This window comes from Pectinophora gossypiella, chromosome 10, assembly GCF_024362695.1.
Source record: "Pectinophora gossypiella chromosome 10, ilPecGoss1.1, whole genome shotgun sequence".
Taxonomy (NCBI): Eukaryota; Metazoa; Arthropoda; class Insecta; order Lepidoptera; family Gelechiidae; genus Pectinophora; species Pectinophora gossypiella.
The window spans coordinates 9644980-9668341 of NC_065413.1; the positions used below are offsets into that span (position 1 = coordinate 9644980).

The 23362-nt window shown below is 38.8% G+C and overlaps 2 protein-coding genes across 8 annotated transcripts in view; one reads left to right on the forward strand and one right to left on the reverse strand.

The window, feature by feature from the left end:
- LOC126370048 (uncharacterized) overlaps positions 1-5684 on the forward strand; it is a 40705-nt gene extending 35021 nt beyond the window's left edge. For both annotated transcript variants that reach the window (XM_050014690.1, XM_050014691.1), the window contains exons 2-5: positions 639-2129; positions 2631-2815; positions 3977-4191; positions 4874-5684. In XM_050014690.1, coding sequence (XP_049870647.1) covers positions 639-2129; positions 2631-2815; positions 3977-4191; positions 4874-5111 — 2129 coding nt within the window. In that variant the 3' untranslated portion in view covers positions 5112-5684. The remainder of the gene's footprint in view (positions 1-638; positions 2130-2630; positions 2816-3976; positions 4192-4873) is intronic.
- A 28-nt stretch (positions 5685-5712) lies between these two features.
- On the reverse strand, positions 5713-21753 carry LOC126370076 (sex determination protein fruitless). 6 transcript variants are annotated; one of them, XM_050014786.1, is made up of 9 exons: positions 21001-21224; positions 20646-20797; positions 18048-18185; positions 17865-17966; positions 16807-17055; positions 16224-16445; positions 14338-14452; positions 13004-13277; positions 7357-11093 (listed from the first exon to the last, which is right to left on the reverse strand). In XM_050014786.1, the coding sequence occupies exons 1-9, from the start codon at positions 21026-21028 to the stop codon at positions 10781-10783; spliced, it is 1593 nt and encodes a 530-aa protein (XP_049870743.1). In that variant the 5' UTR covers positions 21029-21224; the 3' UTR covers positions 7357-10780. The 6 variants fall into 6 exon arrangements, with proteins under 6 accessions (XP_049870742.1, XP_049870743.1, XP_049870739.1 ...); XM_050014785.1 differs by lacking the exons at positions 7357-11093; positions 13004-13277 and adding an exon at positions 5713-7136 and having other exon boundaries at positions 21001-21225; XM_050014782.1 differs by lacking the exon at positions 13004-13277 and having other exon boundaries at positions 7357-11091; positions 21001-21217.
- Positions 21754-23362: the final 1609 nt, after the last annotated feature.

Sequence of the window (23362 nt, forward strand, 5' to 3'; positions counted from 1 at the left end):
CGTAAGACAATAGGTTTAACAGCCTATGCATTCTATTTCTAAAAAGCATTCTATTTTTAAAAGATGTTTTACTCGTAATGTGATTAGTAATTGTTTCTCACAGCCGTTTAACCATAATACATTATAACGAGGTAGGATCGTGCCGTTGTGATGATATCTCATATTGTCGACTTCAAGGTGAATCAACTCATTTATAATATAGGGCGATTACCGCTGAAGGCCAATTAACAATATGGTTCGTTAACTTTTCTATCTGATTCAATAATTAAGACTTTAGCATAGGCTTTCAGATGCCTCGTCACGCGTTCGTGTTTCGCAAGTTTGCCTAATGATATCTTAATCTAATTGAAGTGCCTATTTGAATAAAATACAAATATATACATTGGTAGGTATACATATATAAACAGAGGTCATCAGACTTATCATTATAGGAACATTACTTAAACAAATAAAACTATTATTAAAACATAGACCATTATACACGGTTAAAAATACTCCAACGTATTTAAATGCAATGTCAACATGAAGTAGACAACCTCGATTGCATTATTTCCGTGCTTAAGATTGCGGCAAAACCAAATTGTTGTTTTTTGTGCATAGCGACGGAAGAATTAATGTATATATTTATTTTGTTGCAGTCATACCAGCAGTAGTGACCGCGATCACAATATCTCCTAATGGAAACAGTCCGCAAGTCAAGATGATCGGAGGAATGATGGTCGACGTCCAAAAAGGATTTGTACCCATGAAGCAGGAGACCACCACGAAAAGCAATTACGAGAAAAGCAGAAAAATTATCGCCGAATCCTCGAAACTATCCATTAATGAAAGATACAGGAGACTGATACCATACATGACATTCTACTATGCAAACGATTTGTCTTCAACAACCGAAGCTTACCACGCGAAAAATATTGAAGTAGAGAAAGCAGAAATTGTTGAACAGAAGTTGTTAGAGCAGCAACAACAAAACCAGCGACAGCCAAAGAAGATCGTTTATTCGCCGCACAGGAATATACCACGATATCAGGGGAATAGGCTGACGCATTTTAACATAGCCTCGGCAAATCCAACTAAAGTTTACTATAAAGAAGTTCCAGTTTATCAAAATTCGCCAAAAGTATCTCCGAATTATAATCCCTTGTCATCAGGGTATGTAATATCCAATGATGACTATGATCAGGGGAGATTCGTTCACAAACCCATAGTAAAATCTCCTAGTGTCCCGTTCACAACAACGACAAGGAAACCATATTTAAATCTGTACAACGACGAAAGCTCTGGTGGTGTACAGTATTATTTAGCTGACAAAGAGCAACCACCAAAATACAAATTGGTCCCGTATGAACAAACACCTCCAGTCAAAGTTCCTCAAAACGATAATGTGTACGTAACTAAAAAGCCTTTCCCAGTCCCCGTATTGATCCAGAAAGAACCAGTATACATTAAACAGAGACCAGCAAGACCGCAATATGTTTACGACAATGTGAATGTCCAACAATTGGTACCGAGGAAGCAACCTGTAGTAGTGTCAGAAAGTTACTACGACAATAGGCGACCTCCTGTGACTTTAAGCCAACCCATAGCGCAGCCCGTTGTTGAGAGTGGGTTCAAACCTATTGTCAGTCCTGTAGTTACTACACAAGCTCCAATATACACAACCGAGTTATCACCGTCACCTATTCCACAATATGAAACTGAAAAACCGACTCCAATTGAAGCGGCGCCTGTAACTCCCGAATCTGGCTATAGACCGAATTATTATCAATATGTTGTAGACCAACCAACGTACAATCAAGAACCTTATGAGCCAAGTAACTCAGTGACCCTCTCAGATTTATTAAATTCGCTTCAGCTGAATAAGTCGATTCCCAAACCGATAACAAGAGAAAATGTTGGATCATCTATAAGAACGTTACTTCAAGTGTTGAACGCTTTGAAGGCTATGCAGCAAAATGAGATTGAAACACCGGTGCTGAGCACCCCGAAGCCGTTCGTGGCTGTTGAACCTGTCGACGTGACTCCGAAGCAACAGATAGAAGCCACCCCAGTTCCAGCCATTGATGATGCAGACCTGCACGAGGAACCGTATTTAGCGCATGTAAATACTCCATCCCAGCATTTGGATGGTAAGAACCCAGTACATAAAAATAAAAGTAGTATACCCTACCTATTTGATTAAGGAATAATAGGTAAGATAGCTTTTTATACAGCTTATTGATCTTATTGTCTTTTAATGATTAGTAGAACGTCTATTTTTGCGAATCTCCAACTAAAATCATCACTTACCCATTCAAAATTTAGTGTCAGTAATTATCTCACTATATTTAGCAATAATTCAATAAATGATAAATTTATATTTCATTCATAAAAATATAGGTAATAAAATTATTGTTTCATTGGCAGAGCACACAAACAAACACGTTAGAAAAACGTCTCATGTTCATCATCTCGAACATATCGTAGAAAGAGTCAAAATACAAGGATAGAACTGATAATAGGCACAATAATAGATAAACATCCCTTTATATGTGTACTTGTATAAATAGAGGGCACAATAGACGCAACAGTTGAAGTAACAGCATGTTGGTACTCACCGTCTCAACACAATATTCTCTTGAATCTTCTAGATTTCTCATCGCCCGGCAGCACGAGCCAGCGGTTCCCACAGCCGGTGCACTCTGACGAGGAGGGCGGAACACCAGGGCGCCCGGGAGTCGACTACCCCATTCTCACCACCATCCCGTCCACTAGCTTCGACTGCAAGACCCAACGGTATAAAGGATTCTTCGCTGACCCTGAGACTAGATGCCAGGTAAAAGGAGTTATAGTTAAACGGTAACACTTACTAGTAGTTTAATTAGTATTTTAGTGTAAGCTTCGGAGATCAAAATACAAGGTAGAAAGTACAGTTTGACTTTTAAAACAACTTCAAACCTTGACGCGGCACGCGGCGGCGGCGGTAGTTTGAACATGGATTGAACTGTCAACTGTCAAAGTTAGAGATGTGTCATTAATGTAGATAAATAATAGTGGTGCTCCTAGTAGATTGATTCCGCTCCGACAAACAATACCTAAGGTATACCTTATCGCGCTACGATTTTTATCTATAGGTCGTAGGTATAGGTTACTTACGTTGGTTCACTACTACAGGCCTCCTCCGGCCAAGTAGTAAATCCCATTATAGGTAAATCTACAGTAAGACACGTCACATGTAAAAAAAAAAATGAAAAACCTACATCGCCCATCAGTACCAATCAATAAACAAAGTAGTATAATGAATCGACACGACAGGAAATCGAATCCTGCTCATCCAGTTTGGTGATCAACATGCCTAGCCATTACCTACACCGCATGCTTACCTAGTCTCGTTTCCAAAAGTAAACAAGAAGGCAGGTACATCTAGCCCACGTTTAAGAAAATCGTTTTATGATGCAATCGTATTGCAATTATTATTGGTTTGTAATTATTTTATAACTGTAATAAAACATTCGTTCTTGCTTGGGTCAAGGTTGATTTGGATGGTTTGTGAAAAGTCAGATCGATCGAAAAAATATTCAGATACTTAAGCGAAGTGTTGCTTGGAATCACTAGATTGTTCGAATGTAAAATGAGTTCGTGTTTCCGAACCGGAAGGCATGTTAAGTCACAATATGAGAGGGTTCTTTTTAACACGTTGACGGTCTCCATACATAATCTTACTATCATGAAAAAATTGGAACTTTCAAGGGCCGTACTCAGAGCTCTGAACAAGTGGCCAAGGTAATATATTTTTTTATAGATGGACAGAAGCATTCATCAAACAAACCTTTGCTAAGTTACCCGGGATCCAAGTTGAGCACTCGCCCTTAGTGCGTACCTGGTCGTTTCTTAGTGACTCATGTATGGGTCACAGACGTATGTAGCTAGTCCGTCATGACCCGTATATGGATCACTGGACTGTCAACGTGTTAATACCTACCACCTCTACTTGCAGGTGTGGCACTACTGCGACCTGAACGGAGGCCAGGCGTCGTTCCTCTGCCCCAACGGCACAATCTTCTCCCAGGCTGGTCTGACCTGCGACTGGTGGTTCAACGTGCGCTGTGCCGCCACGCCGCAGCTATACGTGCTCAATGAGAGCCTCTACAAGTATATCCTGCCACACTCGCCCAAGTTCCCCGAGGATTACAGCGGCCCTCTTGTTGATAAGTGAGTATCTGGGTACACCGGTGGTCAATCTCATCCTAAATATCCTAGAATCTTGGGTCTTTATGCAAATATCCACTTAGAACTTACTGGCAACATACTTAAGTTCTAACTGGATATTTGCAAAAAGACAAAAGGTTTTAGAATATGTTTGCGTCTATGGTAATGATAATGAATTCCGGTGTTCGAAGAACGACCCATCTGCCTATTTATTACCGACTTCAAAAAAGGAGGAGGTTTTCAATTCGACCGTATATAATTTTTTCAATTTCATTTGCATATATGTATGCAAATGAAATTGAACCTCATAAATACACGTCCGTCATCTCTAATGGGATCGGCAGGGCTACCAATACACGTTATTTTGATACGAAATTCTAAGATAGATATGACGAATTAGTATGGTGAGACAGGCGTCCAGTCCATTGCCGTGAGCTTTTGGTGGCTCAATATTAACTCTAGACACCAGGGTCCATCATCCATTTTGATCATAAATGTGACAACCCAAAACGACAGAATATGTTGGATATGAGTATGTACCTACGTGTAGCATTGGCAATGTCAGCAGTCAGCACACTAGGTCATTGAGGTTTTGTGGTTCATAGCAATTGTTTGAAACATAGACGAAAATTCCAAAGCATTGAGACTGAGTGTAGAATCAATAACTTGTTTTTTTTTTTCACAGATACCTAACGTTGAAATTCAAAGAGATGGAAGAACAGTTTAAGAAAAATAAGAATAAAGGTGCTAATGAGAAAATGGATTCGGAGGAGTCAAGTGAAGACTCGACGGAAAAAGAACTGGAAACAACCAGTCAGAAGAGTGAAGAGATTAGTGACGATGATCTGGGCAACGTCAGTGAGGCCAATGTCCATGTAGGGTCGCCAGGCACCAGTGGCAATGTAGAGAGGCTACAAGACTAGTACTCCTCACAAACAAAGACAATGTCATTCAATTTTGCAGCATTTCTTTAACTAGGTCCACGCAAATAATTTGACCTTGCGTCGCAGTATTTTTAGACGAACGAATCTTGATAAAGTAGGGCGCAATAAACTGTGATAGTTTAAATTCCGCGAGTGTGGTCGCTTTTGTATGTACCTATTGTGTGTTAGGACTAAATTAATTTTAAACCAGTGACGATGCGTGGATGATTCAGAATTTAGATTAAGTAGTTAAGTGTAGAGAATCCATTTTTAAATTTTAATTTCGCCATCTTAATACTTCCTGTTAATATTAAAATACCTTCTTAATTTCTAGGGAATTAAACTTGCCATATTTTGCCATGTTTAATTCGAATAATAAATAGGTAAATTCTCATACGTTATATGAGAATAAGTACATGATTGTGTGTGAAAAATTAGATCGACTATATGTCAAATAATTTATATTCGTTTAAGTTAGCATCAATACTCATAGTGATATATTTGTGCAATGTGTAAATAATGACTGCCTGCCATTTGATATAGATGTGCAATAAATTATTTATGTCTAAAATATGCCTTGTCTTTAATTGAAACACCGATGTACAATTTATTAATATAATTCATAAATTATTTACAGTATTAGTAGTGAGTTTATGCCCTATATTTAAAATAGAATATAGGCTATTGACTAATTTTGGATGAAACTAAAAACGTAAAAGAATGAAAGTAGATAAAAGGAATTCAAAAAAGAATTTAATATAAACGGAAAAACAACACCGATTTTTATTAAACATTACTCGTCTATACCACATTCTTAGATTGGGACTTACTACACATATTTATAACTATCGAATCGAAGTGATGAAAATTGATGAGATTCATTAACTGTACGTGATGCAATGTCAAGAGTAAACATTCATGACTATATATTACGCCTACACATATAATAATCCATATTGGACATTAAACTTTACGAATAACTAAGTCCTATTTTAAAATATTTGAATACATAACGACTTCAGCGTACAATATTTTTACAAAAATATAATTTCGTAATTAATTTTTTAGGTCAAAATGATCCACGCTGATGCCATGAAGGTGATTCCTAAACACATTCAATTTTGAACACGAATTCCCAAAGTAATCTACTTAAAGTAAAGTAAACATTTATATTACAATTATTTACATCAGACCATGTCGCGTTCACGTCAATCACAAGTTGTTGCCTTTCAGTCTTTAGTCCATTCCCCTGATTACTATAACATCCTTACCTATCAGATTATTATGCATTACCTACCAGAAATAATACATCTATGTAATATTTGTAACAAAACTGTGTCGTTTTAATAAGATAATTCACTTTTAGAATTGAATTAGCAAAATGCAAACACAAATCTACAGCTCTATAACGAAAACAGAGTAAGTATGTACAAATTTTCATAACAAGAAAAATATTCGTTCTATATTATATAGACAGCGATTCTACGCATGTTGCATTGTGATAAGCCTACTATATTCACCTTAATTTACCCTGTCAGTGAAAACTGAAATACTTACTCATCTAGTATATTGCACGAAAACGTGCGGTAAACAATAAATTACCTACCTAAATATAAATGCAAAACGTTTATCAACATAACGACGAGACTACAAATAACATTAAAGTTATATAATTTGAGACATGTAATGTTTCGAGATTAATGCACGGTAGGGGTCGGGTGGCGTCCGTCTGTCGGTGGCTGGTGGGGGTCGGTGTCGCCGGCGCTTAGTGTTTGAGCAGCAGCGCCGCGTGCTTGAGGCGCAGGTGCGAGCGCAGCGTGTCGATGCGGCTGTAGGTGGCGGGACAGTAGGGGCACAGCGAGCGCTGCGCCGTGTGCGAGTGGAAGTGGTGCCAGCGGTTGGACACCTCCTTGCCGCACGACTTGCAGCGCCACAGCGCGGCCGACTCCGCCGCCGCCACGAACATGCTGTGGTACGAGTACTGCGGCGCCGGCACCAGCGCGCGCGCCCGCGCCTCCCGCTCACCTGCGTCACCACACACTCATTCGCCACGCGCAAGCCTCCCACACCACGTGCTCGGACGTGAGGGCCGGGGCTCGAACCCGGCGCGGCCCACCTACTCCACGACACGAGGCCACATTGACAACAAGCGAGCGAGCCGCGGACACACATCGGATCGTGCACGAGTACGCGACGTCGCCGCGGGGGCGGGGTGGGAGTGATACGACCACTGAAACTACACGGATTGTAACATACCACAATTTAATGTAAAAATTAGTAATAAATACAACAGATAAATGCAGGAGTTTGCAACATGTTAAAATTGCATTACATAACATCAAACAATGTGAAAAAAATAATTTGCATTAACTGCTTGCATAAAACAAAATTATTTAAATTAAACGTTTAACGGAGGCATCAAACCAAGACATTAAACAAAAATATTCATAAACAACAAATCGTTCATAAAATTTCATGTAAAAATATAACAAGGCTAACGGTCTGCTGTTAGCTACACGATTTGACACCCCCTCCCTATTAGTATTACACTATTGTGATATACGTCACTATAACAAATTTGCTAATGTTATAAGTAGAAACAAAATAAAATAACTATTAGACCATTGCTATCCTGAAAATAACCAGAGCTCGTCCTGCACTCCATTGATTTAAAATGATAAGATCACATCCTTGTGATACAAGTGTAAATTTTAATTATACAATAATTGGAATACTCAATTAGATTGGCCAAATAAGTGACTAGGTCCACAAGACCTCCATTTCATAACACTAAATTTAGTAATTCGTTAACCTTATGTATAAATTCCATATGGCATAAAGTTAGCTTTCATTAAGTCCAATTAGTGGTCACCAATATATAATTTATTAAGTTGCTCACTTTCTGAAAGCTGTGAAGAGATCAAAGGAGATATTTTCTGAGCCAAACGATGTGATACTCCAAAATTTTCTGGCCAGACACTATCATAGTATCCTAACCTAAAATATCTAAAATAATATTCTATGTTTACTAATCGATTAATTCGCCGAGTCTACAGCAAATTCAATATTTAAAAATTGGTCTCAAGTGATATACAAATATGCATTCACGATTAGATGAAGCGTTCGAATGGGACGAGGCTGGGCTCGTACGAAGCAGTCAGTCAGACGGCCCCACAGAGCGAATCAGCCGTCGGCTGGAGATCAGCGCATGCGTCACCTGGGCGCGCCGGCCCGCACTGGATAGCTATGATCTACTATGTCAACAATAGACTAACTTGCGCGACAATAAATTAATAAACAGTACACAACTATTACGATTGGCAGAGGTAAACAAGCTATCTTAATATTACCAGCTATAAAACCTGTACATCACCGTAACCCAAACTGGCGTTCACTAGGTAGAAATAGAAATTAGGAGCTCACTTATGTAAATACAAATAGGTAGTTACTCTCTTCAAGACATTAATTATACTTTTAAAATATCCTTTAGTTTGGTTACGTAATTAAATAACTAGTAATATTGCACTGAGTATGAAATGCTATCAAATAATAAGCGCCCACATCATAATAAACGGTAGGTATAAAAACTTCGTATTCTTAAAGTAAATATAAATCTTTGTGGAAGAAATATGTTTGGTGACTTTATTACAATATAGCACTATACGGGCACGCCGATGCTTAGTGCCTAAGTTTAAAGTGGGCCCCTACATTCAATAGACAATTGTATAAACTAGCTATGAGTTATGACTATTTCAAAAAATTGCACAAGTGAAATGTATGTTCACAGCTACTAAACAGCACTAACGCCACAACTTATTTATGGAAATGATCACGGATCTCTATTTGGATGCGGTAATTTCTAACACCTTTAAACGGTTTAATATATTTGGTAGACAAGGATCAGATTTATACAATGGTGTCTTATCATTCTACGTACATTAGTAAATTTGAAGATCTTTGAAACATGTAATGCAAATCTCGCGTGTGATACTGTAATCTCTAAGAGTGTACGATCAATGCGTGATATCCGTTGACCATTCAGATGCGACCTCAGCCGGATGCTAGATGCCTTATGTTAATGCGAACAACTAATCATAAAAACGTTAATAATAATACAATAGGAGTCGAATCGTAGCGTGTTAACACTCTTGGTTCTAGCACCATTACCTTTTTATCACATTTCAGTTTTCCATACCACGCTATTTAGCTAAAATTGTAACAATCTTAATTCTTAATTGAAAAATACATACATAAACGCTAGGTTAGTCCCAATCGTAGAATGCCAATATTAGTTACTAAATGCGCAACCTCGAAACGATCCTTCCTATCTTAAAGTAATGAAGGAGGTCTTTGACCCCAAGCACCAACACGCTGGCCGGCCGCAGCACGCAAGCGCCCCGCGGCCTCGACCGTTATATGACAACTAAACACCTACCAACGATAAAATTATAAAACGTGTTAACAGCTCAACACATAGCAATCTAACCGACAACTCAATATAAATCAAATCAATGTTACTACTTGATCAATCAATAAAAACAAACAACACTAATAAATCATATTATACTCTGTAGACATTGCAAGCGGAGACAATCTAGTTCCAATTGGTTGTTGGCTGCTGGCTAACCATCGGAATCCAGTATTAGGAACTGTAGCAGAAATAACAACAAGTACTTGATATCTAAGAGAATATACACATTAAAAGTAATTAAAAATACCATTTCTTACAACTGTAGCACTAGTATTGTCCCCACTCCAAATCTCCATATTGTATAGTTGTATAAATATAATAATAATAAAAGTATATGAAATCAGACAATAGAATATATCTAAGTATAAAAAAACAATCTCCGTAAATAGGTCAACTATTCTAGTATAAAAATCTTTTCGTATGTTTCCTTAGGCGCTATCCGTTAATACATCACAAATCCTTAATAAATTATCCATCTTGCAAAGGCCTCATGGAGTTACAAATGCATCTACACTGAGATTCAGTCAATGTTTATATGTCGTTGACCAACGACAGATCACAATCTCTTTCCAGTCCTCTAAATTCCATTCTGATGTAGTTCCGCCCCACCCATAGGATGTAATAACATAAATACAATTAGCTACAGGAAACTCATAATTTCCTATCTAGAGAATAAATATAACAAGAGTTGTGGACGCACGGACCACCTTAATAGCCAGCATCACTTCGCGGTCGCACCGCTACTCAATATAAGTATATACTCTTAATAGCTTAAGATTCCTATCGATATAATATAAAAAATAATATGGTAATAAAATTAACATCATATTATTGCTTTTGCCCGTTCCCGTATAGCGATTGGTATAGAAAAAAATTTGCTTACCTACTTATATACGCTTCGAGTCATTATTTTAGTAACATCGATATTATATAGGTACATTCCTTACGCGGAATCTTATACAAGGTCACACTGGGGCAAGTCAAATGCACAACCGAGACAATACTAACGAGTCACCCATCACGGGCGATAAGAACTCAACTCTAAGGCCCGCTTAAGTAATAGCACTTCAGCTTAAATCTAAATAGGAAGTGTTTCGACGCGAGACGGTCCGTTAAAATTTTTGACACATCAACAAGAGAGTCCGGTGACATCGGCGCGTGCTCACAGAGCGTCCAGGCCGAGCCAGTACATGGACAATCAGTCGAAGCCCGCGTCCAGGTGGTTGGCGAACAGCGGCGCATGCGGCTGCGAGGGCTGCGGCGCGGGGGGCGGCTCGAACTTGCGCGTGTCGGGGTTGTAGGCCGGGTGCTTGAACTTGCAGTGTGTACGCAGGTTGTCGGAGCGCGTGTACGTGGCGCGGCACAGCGGGCACTCGAAGCGGCCCGGGAAGTGCACGTGGTAGTGGTTGCGGATGTGCGTCACCACCTTGCCGCACAGCTTGCAGCGGTGCAGGTTGAGCGCGCCCGCCACGCGCTCGAACGTCAGCCGCATGTGCCAGCCCTTCGAGCCTGCAAGCACCGCCACGCGCGTCAGCGTACAGGTGGCCGGCTGGCCGGTGCCGCCGCTACGGACTACGCATAGGGTCGGCCCCCAGGCTCGCACCGCGGCCGGTAGTGCGCGGATTACAGTGGCACTGTGCGTCTCCACTTTGGAACTTACGGCGATCTTTTACATATTTGCAAATAAGGGTCGACTCAAATAATATACATAGTTAGCACTATTCAAAGCTTCGATATAGACTGTTAACGCTCTGCTAATAAATGCTTCTCCTAGCTCTATTGTTTAATAAGCATTAATAAAGGAATATGAAAAATTTAAAGTTTTCGAAATCATATCTTTTTAACAAAATCAATAGTAGTATCGATGGAGAGAACCATGCATAAATGACTCGATGATTTGAAGAAAATGGTGTTTGTTAATTGGTCAAGTGTTATATTGCATGATATATTTGTTAATTACTGTCACCAAGCTCGTGTACAGAAAACGATCGAAAGAGAGAAATAGGTCTGCCATAAATAAAGAAAGCGAGGAAAAGGATGAAAATGAAAAGAAAAGTGATATAAATAAAGGAATATATTTGCAACAAACACACAGTAACGATAGAATTACATACAGACTAAATCAAAGTAATTCATGTTTAAAGTAAGACTGAAATAAATTAAAATTAAGAAGTAAGACCTTAATTACATAAGGAGTATCAGTCTTGACCAGTGGCGGTGAGCCAGGGTCGCGTTACATCTACAGGAACATAAGGAGATCAAGAGGTTGGTATCTGCGCCGGCGCGGCGGCGACTACAGATCTCATCTATATCCATATCGGGCGCGGGCCGGTATAGCGGCGCGTGGCGGAACAGTTAGCGTTGAAGGCCCGCCAGAAAGTATCACGGGATACGGGACCGCTCACCGCACGCGAGCGTCTCTTTCATTTACAACTGTCACACCGTTCAGTTACGATCTCTTCACGACAGTAATACAATTTACTGTAAAATTGAACGTTAAAACGATAACGGAACATGAATTTGGAGTAATTGATCAAATCAAATCATAGGCCTCCACCTTTTTCATATGATTTATACCCAGTACAGGGGCACTTTTTCTCATGACTGTACAAGTCAATCCGAGAGCGGCAAGGTCTATCGCACACTGCAGATGTTAATTCTCTTTTATGATTAAACCAGAAGTACTAGATACGGAAAGGATAATAAATATGCGGTTAATTTGTAGGTTAGAAGGTAGGTGATATGTAATATAGATGATATCCGACCCTAATTTGCAAAGAAACTTCATGATTCACAATAATATCCTACTACATAACAATTTAAACATAACTACAATGTTAACAGCCTCAGCACAATGGTGATTTGCCACCATATTGTTTTGTAAGTAAAAGGAATAATTTGTTAATAAAACAAAACAGAACATTTTAAAAAGCGAAAATCTTGTCCTTTGACATGATATCTAGGCATATAAAAGTCACGCACAATTTGTGGTAAAAAAGTAATAATTATTAACTATACAAAAAGGTAATAATTAGAAACAATAGCATTCATGTCCTGACAACTAGATTTTCGCCTTTCATCATAATCAATGAGTATTTTAATATGACTATAATGTAAATTATACACACCACACCTTAATGCTAACTTACAGAATGAGTTATTGTAAGAACCAATGAAGATAAGCGCACTCGTGTTAGATATTTGAGATGTTAGTGCTTAAGAGAATTGTTACTAAGCTTAGCCTATAAGAGATAACGCGGTTATCAAAATATAAATGTCAAAATATCGTGACATTTCTGGGAGCTAATAACAAAATATTTGGCTACTTATAACAAATTGAGAATTATGTATAGAAGTAACAAATAGCTTTGGCAAGCGTGGTCAGAGTTGCGCCTGTATGTTGGAGACATTGTCTGGCCTAAGTACGGAGCAGTGCTTCATGCGCAGATGGCGCTTGAGGTTGTCGGCGCGCGTGAGCACGATGGGGCAGAGCGGGCACTTGTGGTGCTCGGGGTAGTGCGACTTCATGTGCTTCTTGACATTGCTCACCAGCTTGCCGCACACGCTGCACGACACCGGCGCGCCCGCCCTTTGGTTCAACGCTAACTTATACGACCTAACTAAATTCTCAATATTCGCTACTTTACTACTAAAAGGCTCCTGCGGTTTATTATTCTCGTCAACGCCATTATCACCTGCAATATTATGCATATTTTTCACTGCCGGTAGAGTCAATAACATGCTATTTTAGCATCCTCGTTTTCCTTCACACTTCAGCCAAACCCTCCGTCCAATTCACAAATTCCGTTTGTGTTCATGCAAGTTTTAACATATTCAAATTTTTTCAAACCTTCCTAATTATGTTTTTTTAAAACATTCTAAAGACAATTTGCCTATTAATATCGTAAGAACTGCCATTTCATAACATAGAAACGATGGGAAACCTTTACCCAATATTATATTACAAACTATATTATTTATAAGTACGTATTTTAGAAAATAAAATAATAAAAATTACAATACTGCGGACATTGCTCGACCTATGTCCCTCAGGGGGCGCCAAATCATACCACCATAGTGTACACCGATTTCTTCATATTAGTTAATAGAAATTGTATAAAAGCATAATAAAGAATAACCCGAAAGCTTTATGATTAGTGCAAATTAGACGGAATGAGAAGCGTAACACAAGGCAGGCATGCTCCGGGGTGCGCGCACATGCAACCATGAACGATATCCAAACAAAATATCTACGAGACTCGTCTCTACGACTATCGGGATAGTGTTCAACTTATAACAGGACTAGGCTCCTAGATATTTTCAAGTAATGCGGAATATGTAAGGCAACTTAATGAATATGAATATATTTAAATTCACAAAACATTAATCATATACTTAAAACCTTTGCCGTTAGGTCAGTTTTAGAAATATTTGAAATAAAAAATCTGTCGAGTATTTCTCATTTTCTTACAAATATACCTCCAATATATGGATTGAGAGTATTATAGGCAATACTAAAATTTCGACAGACGGCATAGATTTTTTTGTAAATTAAAACAATTCGCCGACCACTAACTTAATTTGTTGTCGTTTAATGAAAATTCTAAATTAGAATTACATAATTATATGGTATGAATAACCGTGCGAATTAACTAAACACTTCGCTGGTAAGCAATTCTCTTGAACTCTTCTGTATTTAATTTACACAGGTTACAATTTACAGTTAGTGGTCGTTCATTTGGGTGGTGGACTTACCGTCGATGGTGTCTGTCTGGTCGGGGTGCGGCGGCAGGATGGGGTCGCTATCGTTGCAGTCGTTGCCCATCGAGTGCTGCGTCAGCATTGTCGCCATCTCCGTCACTCCCATCGGCTGGAATATCCACCACAATCATGTTATCTCGTTTCTTTATTTGGAAGAGACGATGTGACCTACGAAACGACACGTTCACTCTAGCCTTGAAAACTTTCAAATCCTCAGTCCTTGTCTTTATATGGATCATAAAACTTATGAGAGAATATATGGGCAACAATATCAAAAATAAAAAGAGACTTCACATTCTTTTAATGTATTTATTTAAAATAAATGCAGTAAACTATAAGAGCAACAAGTGCTATTCCCCCAAACTTATTAAACAGATTCGTTCTGGAACTTATATATTTATGGCACCAGTTTTTATTGCACAATCAGAAAATTGACTATGTTTAGCAAGGTCGAGATAATAGCACCTTTGTATACAATTTTAATAAAATAATTTTAACACTTTGCATTTTATTTATATTATTATTCCTAAGTTCATAATTTGGCAGAAAAAATATATCAATGTCCAACATTATATAAATATTTTTACAATAGCAATGTGACGGTTTTATGTATCACAGCCGCTCATTAAACATGCTCGAAAATGGCCTTCAAAACAACAAAACATGTAGATTATTTTATACGTTCTACGTATTATGTTTGGTATTATAAAATTATAATGGTCGATTCCCGAAAACATCGGGCCTAATATATTAGATATTCATCTATTGTTTATTTATATGTATATTTTCACAAAACTAGGTAGCTCGATTGTGCACTGGTCAGCGACAGTGTATCACGTCTGCAAGCAATGTAGCCTTGACCAGTGTTTATGTATCTCGGCCAATAATAACTTACGCACATTGTCTATGACATGTATCCAAAGTTTTTAATAAGCCTAATTAACTGGTACCCAGTAAAAAATAGTGTTATCACATGCTTACGTCACTTAGAAATAATAGGTAACCTTTACTGCTATACTAAGTACTAGGGTACATTGTACACATTTTACGTGGGCCTAGACTGTTCACTTTCGTTAGACGTCTCTTCGATCACCGATGCACTACAGTTCTCGGATTGTTCTCGATCCCGACACAGTTTATGCGCTTTGCACTTGTCATGGTGGTTCACTATTTCGAGTCTGAAATTGGCGTTGCCTTCTATGAAGGAGGTCCTATTGACCGTCAACTCGTGCGACCATTTCCGACAGTAAGTGCAGAACATGATGTTGTGCAACTTGTCGTACTGTAACCACGGGTAGGAGGCCAGCCAGCTGGGCCGGAACCGCCCGCTCTTTTTTACGTTCGACGAGGACGCCTTAGGTGGTGTCGCAGGAGGGTTTAGTTCTTGCGCCGGCTGTGCAAGGATGGAAGCGAGTAAGGTCTTTGACTGTCCGGCAGTCAGATCCAGCGGCGTCACACTGTAAGGCTCAACGCTTTCGTTGGCCTCGCTCGCGCACGTCCAGCTCGAGGTCTGCCAACAAAGGAGGAAAGGATCTGCTTTACAACCAATTCCGCGACTGGCGCAAACAAATTCGAGAATTTAAAAGGCAGATCCCTTCCTTCCTGTCGACAAATTTATAAACCGGCAAAGTTGCGGATAGTCATTAATAAGAAGCAAGTGAACAGTACAAAGGCAGAAGAAAAAGATCGTCCTTATAAAACAGAGGAGTTCGGGAAGCTTATCTACTGTCGTACGATGAGTCGGGGTAATGACCGGGAATCGGTTAAGCTGATACTACTTTATGAAGGGCGACGCTACGTATAGGTAAGCGGTTAGTGGCAGTTTTAAGTGTAAAGGGATGCAAGCTCGTAGCAAGAGTAAGAAATCCATAAAAGCTCACCGGCAGGTGCGTCTGGTCGTAGGGCTGGTGGTGCTGCGGCGGCTGCGGCGGCGCGTACGAGAGGTCAGGCTCCTGCTTCACGAGCGGCGTGTGCTGCGGCGTGTGTTGCGGCGTGTGCGCCGGCGAGCGCGGCGTCAGGCGCTGCGGCGTGTGCGCCGGCGGCGGCGTGGACGGCTCCGACCCCGACCCCGTCGACCCGCCCTTCACGGACTTCAGGTGGCCCTGGCAACACGCGCACTGTTAGTCTCCGCTGTGACCTGTTTGATGCTTGATGTCGATTCGGTTGCTGCTTCTAATACTTGGAAAATCTTGATTGTAGTGTTCGCATTCTACGGGTTTTCTACATTGATTACAAAGGATAAAAAGGAAAGAATCACGAAAATAAGCTTAAATCGATGTTAGATGTGTTATTAGTCTTCTCGTCGTACGTCATACCAGGTGCCCTCGAACTGCCGTAACGGGTTACTGGGTCAGGTGTTAATATTCGACGATAAACCGGAAGCATTTCAAATAGTTTTAGAAGTATAGAGAGGTCGATGCGGCCCGTTACGTTTCGGCAGATCGAGGGCCAGAGATGTGTTACCTCGTAGTGTCTGTAAGAGAGGTCGTCGTCGCGCGGCAGGCTGGAGTTCTTCCTGCGGCGCTTCTCGGGCGGCACGGCGAGCGGGTGCGGCGCGGGGTGTGCGGGGAGCGCGGGGTGCGGCGGGTGCGCGGGGTGCGCGGGGGGCGGCGCGGGCGCGGCGGCGCCGTGGGCCGCCGGGGGCGTCGCGAACGACTCCGCGCGGGACGACAGGTTCTCCGCGCTCACCGACGGTGTCGACCGATCCTCCGTCTAAACATAACGACTCCTCAAATTTCTAATACAGTACTCGGCGGATTGTATGACAGTTCTTACGTATGTTTATTATACAATCGCGTGGCTTTCACACATTCGTTGCGATTGTTAAAGGGTAGTTATGTTCACCAATCCTTACCCAGTACCTAGTGGCCAAGGAAGGGTTTAGCGGGCTAAGGAATTGTGAGGAATTCGGTAGTCTTATAACAAACTAAATAAATCTATTAGGTTAGGTAGGCAATAGGTATATTGCCTGCGAAAGAAACGTCTTTTTTAATGTTTCAGACAATTAATCGGATCTTTGACTTGTATAAAAAGTTTGTTTAAATTATATAACCATTAGTAGCTTATCGTGTCATATTTGAGAATTAAGATGACGGATCGTTTTTAGCGGAAACTGTATCGTAATTTGCATTTGGCTAAATTGTGCCTATCTCCGCAGATACGACTGAAGCTATTAAGTGTACTTATCGTTGTTTAAATAAACTGTAATAACATTTTAATACAATATGTTACACTACACCAGACAATAAAAAGTATTTTTGCGTACATACATATCTAATTCTAACTTAGTATCACACAGAATGTAATGTACCTAATCCAAGGGTCATCGCGCGACCGTCACCAAAATTTCAAGGCCGACGCCGATTGCCGATGTCCATAACATTTGTGAGTACTAATACCTACCTAGTAGGTATACATACCAACAACACCAGACAGTAATAATAACCATTTTATTTGCAAAGTTTTAAACAGTCTTAATAAATAATAGATAGGTATTACGATAGTCAAAGAGCATTCATTACCTTAGGATTCAATGTATTGTTTTCTGTCAAACCTCTAACTTGTAAGCTTTCAGCAGTTTTTAGGAACATCGGTAGCATATTTTGGCCAACATTCACCTCACCCTGAAAATTTTCAAAATGTTCATATAAATCAAAATAGACCCGAAGATCTCTGTAATATGGAAGAGGCGTTAAATACCATACCTTATACATAAAGTCCAGTAGCGACTTCATCTCTGAGAATCTTACATCTTTGAGGAATATTATTGGGTGTGGATGAGAATTTTGCAGGAAAATACTTTCAAAGTATGGGGAACACGCCGATAGTATCGTCTGATGTGCCTAGAACAATACAATAGTGAGTGATTTTAAAATAGCGTGGCATTACAAACAAAAGAAATAATGCAGAGCTACACATATTCGAAGGTCTTTTCTGTTAGGTATAGTTAGTATAGTAACACTGCATAACTACCCACAGCATTTTGGCAAACCTATTCTTATTATAATTAGGTAGTATTTTTGTCTTTTCGCGAAGGTTTTTGTCATCGTCAAAGTATTGCGCGTCACTTCTGAAGGTTTTTAGCTTTTAAGGTTTTATATTTACTCTACTAACTTTCTGCCTGCTACTTTGTCTATCACAGTATGTGCACTAAGTCAGTCTCTGAGTTCGACCTATCTTTGTGCCAGTTTCCATTTCAATTGGTCACTAGACCACTAGGTTTAGACGTGAAAAGGTAACAGACAGACACACTTTCAGAATTATGAAAGTATGGATTTGTGTTAACTCTTGGCGGAATTTAGATATATTTTCTTTACGCAAATTTTGTATAATTTCATATTTTATAAATTATATCTTATAAATTAATCAGTTCCAGCAATAATTATATTAATTAATAGTGAATAGTCAGATAACATCTCAAATAAAACTAGTCAGAGATTTATAATAAACATTTGTTGCTAAATCCATATTAATATGACAAGGTCTAGACAGACCATGAAATATTAATTTGTCTGTCTAGAGTCTAGACTCTAGACCCTAAAAGCCGTCGAACGACTGCAATAAAAAATTAGAAAGTATACAAAACATGCAGCTTCTCTGCTTTATCTAAGCTATTCACTATCGACCTACTAACAAATTGCATTTTATTAGCACAAAACTTTTTACTTTCATAATTGCTGAATAATTTAAATGGCCTCAAAACACGCAAAAATACACATTACATTTAAAATACATATCAATATAAAATACATTGTATATTAAAAATATTAATTGCAAGAGCAAGCCTATTTTTTTATAAAATTTGTATTCTTGTTGTAAGTAGAGACTACTATTAATAAATACATACATATGAATGTATGAAGTACTACTTATTAAAAAACTTCTGTGGACAACCTTGGTATTATATTGCCAAAGATAAGCTAGTAGGTATAATAACTAAATACTATGAGGGCTTTTAGATGTGCAGTTTTCTTATAGCTTCTACACAATTTATCTGGCAGATAATACTACTATCAGGCACTTATTCGCCAAACAGGTTATCAAATACGGTTAACTAGTTCCCATTTAACGTGCGATGCTAGAAAAAAATATACTAAGTAGGTAGGTACCTAGGTGTCTACTAATTGATTAACTGTAATTTTCAAAGGGTGTAAATAGGTAGGTATGTAAATTATCATTTTTTTTAAGTTTATGATTAAGTACCTAACTACCTATTTACTTATACTTGATTGATGCTAGTCTTTTCCCTAGTAGGAAGCATTTGTAGGTAGATATTTTGAACAAATAACCTTGTAAAATTAGCAAATATTTAAATGTCCTAAAATGCAGACCACCTTGGCTGCTCATTCTATTAAGGTAAGTAGGTATAGCATTTTAATCACAATCTTGTAATTTTGGAGTTTTAATATTTGAACTATCATTTTAGATGTTAATGTTTGTTGAAGATTGAAAGGTCAGGCACTTGAATAAATAGGTATCATAATGTACAAGTAATATGCCTACCTATAAATAGATTTTGAGATAATTAATCACCAGATGCATTGATGGTATACTATAAATAAACTTAGTAAAAAGAAAACATGCATTAAATGAATCAGAAAAATTATGATGTTGTGTTAGTTACTCAATATTGTTTACTACTGTTTGTAATGTTTTGATCTTACAAAACAATAAACAATTGCAACATGACAATATTGACATACACTTCCTATATTATGCATTCATGACATAACCCATAGGACTTCATCAATAATTAATTACCCTTTCCTAAATTAAACTTATGGTAGGTAGGTATGATAAAAATCTCGGAGTTTTGAAGTATAAAAAGCCAATTAGGAGCATTTTTAATGTGTTATTTAATTAATAAAAGAGTATATTTATGTTACACACCGTTAGGAAGGAAAGAGTTAATGTTTTTTGGTACGGATATGCTTAACTCAGTAATATCTCTGTCAATATTAATAAGTTTCAAAAGATTAAAATTTGCACAACTGTTTTGGCAGCTGTAACAACTACTGACACAAAACTTGAAAACAAAGAAGGGCCTCCAATATAATCAGTACTCCCAATATAAGTAACCAAGAATGATTTAGAAATAATCTAGTGCTCTCCAGTTACTGCAACATCCATAATACAGTTACAAATGCTTCTTACTGTATTCACAACTGTATACTCATTTTAATTGTTTCTTTAATATTGTGATAAACCTCGCCAGTTTAAAGAATGATATATTGTGTGGCCTGATTAATTAAGATTTTGTTTACTGATAACATTAGGCAGATAAGAATGTAGGGAATATTTACCTTGACTGTCTCCCCGTCACAGGCCAGTGTGACATCGCAGAGGGCTTCCCGCTGCAACAGGCTGGCCAGCACATCTGTTAGGTTGGTGGGGTGGTTGTTCCAGCGCAAGCAGAACTGCTGGTCCATTATGGGTGCTAGTGTCAGTGACCGTGCTGCAAACAACAGGACATCTTACTGCACTGGCTTCCTTCAACACATCCGCAAGCCTCTAAATATAAATATTCTTATGCACCAAAAATTATACAGGAACAAGTAGGTATGTACTGCAACAAGCCCAAACTTACATCACTCAATATTTAAACAAACGGTAATTAGAGACGTGCGCCGGTTATCAAGTTTACATTGAGATACCTACCTACTATGTGCAAAAAATTGGCGGCCATAGGGCCTAGATAGGAGAGAGATAAGTGACATCAGCGGCTCGAATTAATGGGGGCCGCGGCCGCGGGCAGCGAGCTTACTGTACTCCACATTGACAGTTAGCCGCCGACACATATCTACTTGTTGCATGCTCCAAACGAGACCCATACATTATGTAATTTAAGTCCAGAAGACGCAGCGCGGGGCCAGCGACCCTACGGGACGCGGAAGCCTCTAGTCGCCTCTATAAACGAGTTTAAAAAAGTAGTACCGCTGGCCAAAAAAATCGCAACATGCTGACACCGTTATAATCGCCAAGCTGGATGGCCCAGTTGCTAACTATGCACGCGGGTTTTTCATCAATCCGAGGATGCACCACTATTTTGTTGTTATCACTGATCACACCGCGTGCCTATAATTTGGCAACTGAAGATGCACGGGATTTCTAAGCGCGTAGTTGTGTCAACTTTGGCTATTCGTAGCGCCATTTGCCGATCCCGTATCTCAGAATCCGAGAATTTTATTATCAATCAACACCAAAATTTTCTATATCACACTACTAATTCACAATCACAAACAGAAATTAACTTCAAGACACACAATAACTCAATATTTCCTAACTCACCATTTGCAAAATTTTTGCCATCACAAACGCCACCCGACCCCTACCTTGCACTGTCTTTTTGACCACACACACATCTCGATTTCCGTGTTCACTCACGGCCTTCGGAATATCTTTCACATCATAATCGGCGAGTATTCGCAACGCGAACTTCACGCGTTTCTCACTACAACGCGGCAAATTTAAAATTTGCGCAACATTTGGTCATTTATTCACTTGTTAATGATTAAATATTGGTATATTAACTGCATTTTGTGTTGTATGCGACACTTTAAAACGATTAATCATGCTATTGGTCGAGAATATAAAACGATATGCATATTTTTCATCGTTTCTCGAAATATCAACAAGGCGAGGTTAGGTTATATTGCGAAAAATGGAAGTTGCGCTTGTTGAATGAAAAAAAGAAAAAAGTTCGCTGAATAGCTCCAAATTAAATGTAGTTATAGTTTCACTTGATATTTTATCATTTTATGGCACATTTATCAATAAAAGGGCTAACAATTAGTTAGGCATTGGCCTTGACATTACCACAAAATTCGCACATCCTACAACTAGCGCCACCTGCACGTACAGTTAATAAGTTTTGTTTCTAGAAGCGTAGAGAGATGTCGCTGTGTTTGCAAATATGTGAAATAGTTTTGATGATGAGTACAATGACCCCGTTTGCCGCCATTATTTTTTTACCTATTATCTAGATTTACTTGTATCGAAATCTCCTTTGCAATGTACTTAACCTACTTAACTTTTTATTAAAAAATAAATAAGTATTCACGTAATGTTTAGTGTCTAATTTAATGATAGATATTCTTTACAGTTAAGGCTTAATTCAGTAGGTAGGTAGGTACCTATCTAAGCACCTATAAATGATAGCTAAGCAGGAGCTTCTGACCTGGCACTAATGTTGTCTAGATTTTGTTTTATTTTCATCTGAATAGGCACCTTGGTAAGTATCGGTACCTACCAAGGAATAGAATAAGTAGGCTAGGTAATACCTACCCACTTACACCTACTTACCTACCTACTTAGATACCTAAATAATAAAATAAACTAATGTAAGATAGGTATTTAATTAGGTTCATGTGAAAATTCGGTGCCTAAGACTGGAGCGACAAGCGACCTTTAATAAGGGGATCAATGAACTTGTCTACAAATCAGCGTATCTGGCCTTCCCGCGGTTGCTGCCAACATCACCAATTAGGTCATGAATATTAGGAGCTAGGTTCAGCTGTCTAGACATGGAAAAAACGCATCGAACGTCACAGTTATTTTTTGATCATCAACATCATTCAACACCACGGCTAAGCTAATGAGCCATTGATTGAACCAGAACTTTTAAATTTGTTAATTCCTAGGTAGGTAAGTAGGTACGTATATGGATTTATTTAATTTCAAGCTCGTGTTGAATAGTATCGTCGAGTTTCGATCGATGAAATTGACAACTTTATAGAAAGAAACTAAATGTACGTGATCATGTGATGCACGCTTTATCCGGTTTTGGTTTTGAGATGTGTTTAAGCGTTACTGATGCAGACGCTTTTGAAATTAGGTTTCTTCAAGGAATAAATGTTTGTGGGCTGATCGGTATCCAAAGTACGTTAACACCTGATTTGAGACGTTTGTTGATAAGTGTGACCGTCACAGACAAGTTAGTTGATTCTTTAACAATGATTTTGTACGTATACGATAAGTAATTATCTACCTAAAACCACCTATTGCGTTTGAGATGCATTTC

Bases quoted from the DNA above. Each gene is read 5' to 3' on its own strand.
- LOC126370076 (XM_050014786.1), bottom strand. From the start codon at position 21,028: ATGGCCGCCAATTTTTTGCACATAGTAG. The intron at 17,056-17,864 runs GTAATGAATGCT...CGTTATGTTTAG, and splicing joins ACAATACATTGAATCCTAAG to ACGGAGGATCGGTCGACACC. The intron at 13,278-14,337 runs GTAAGTCCACCA...ATAATATTGCAG, and splicing joins CCAGACAGACACCATCGACG to GTGATAATGGCGTTGACGAG.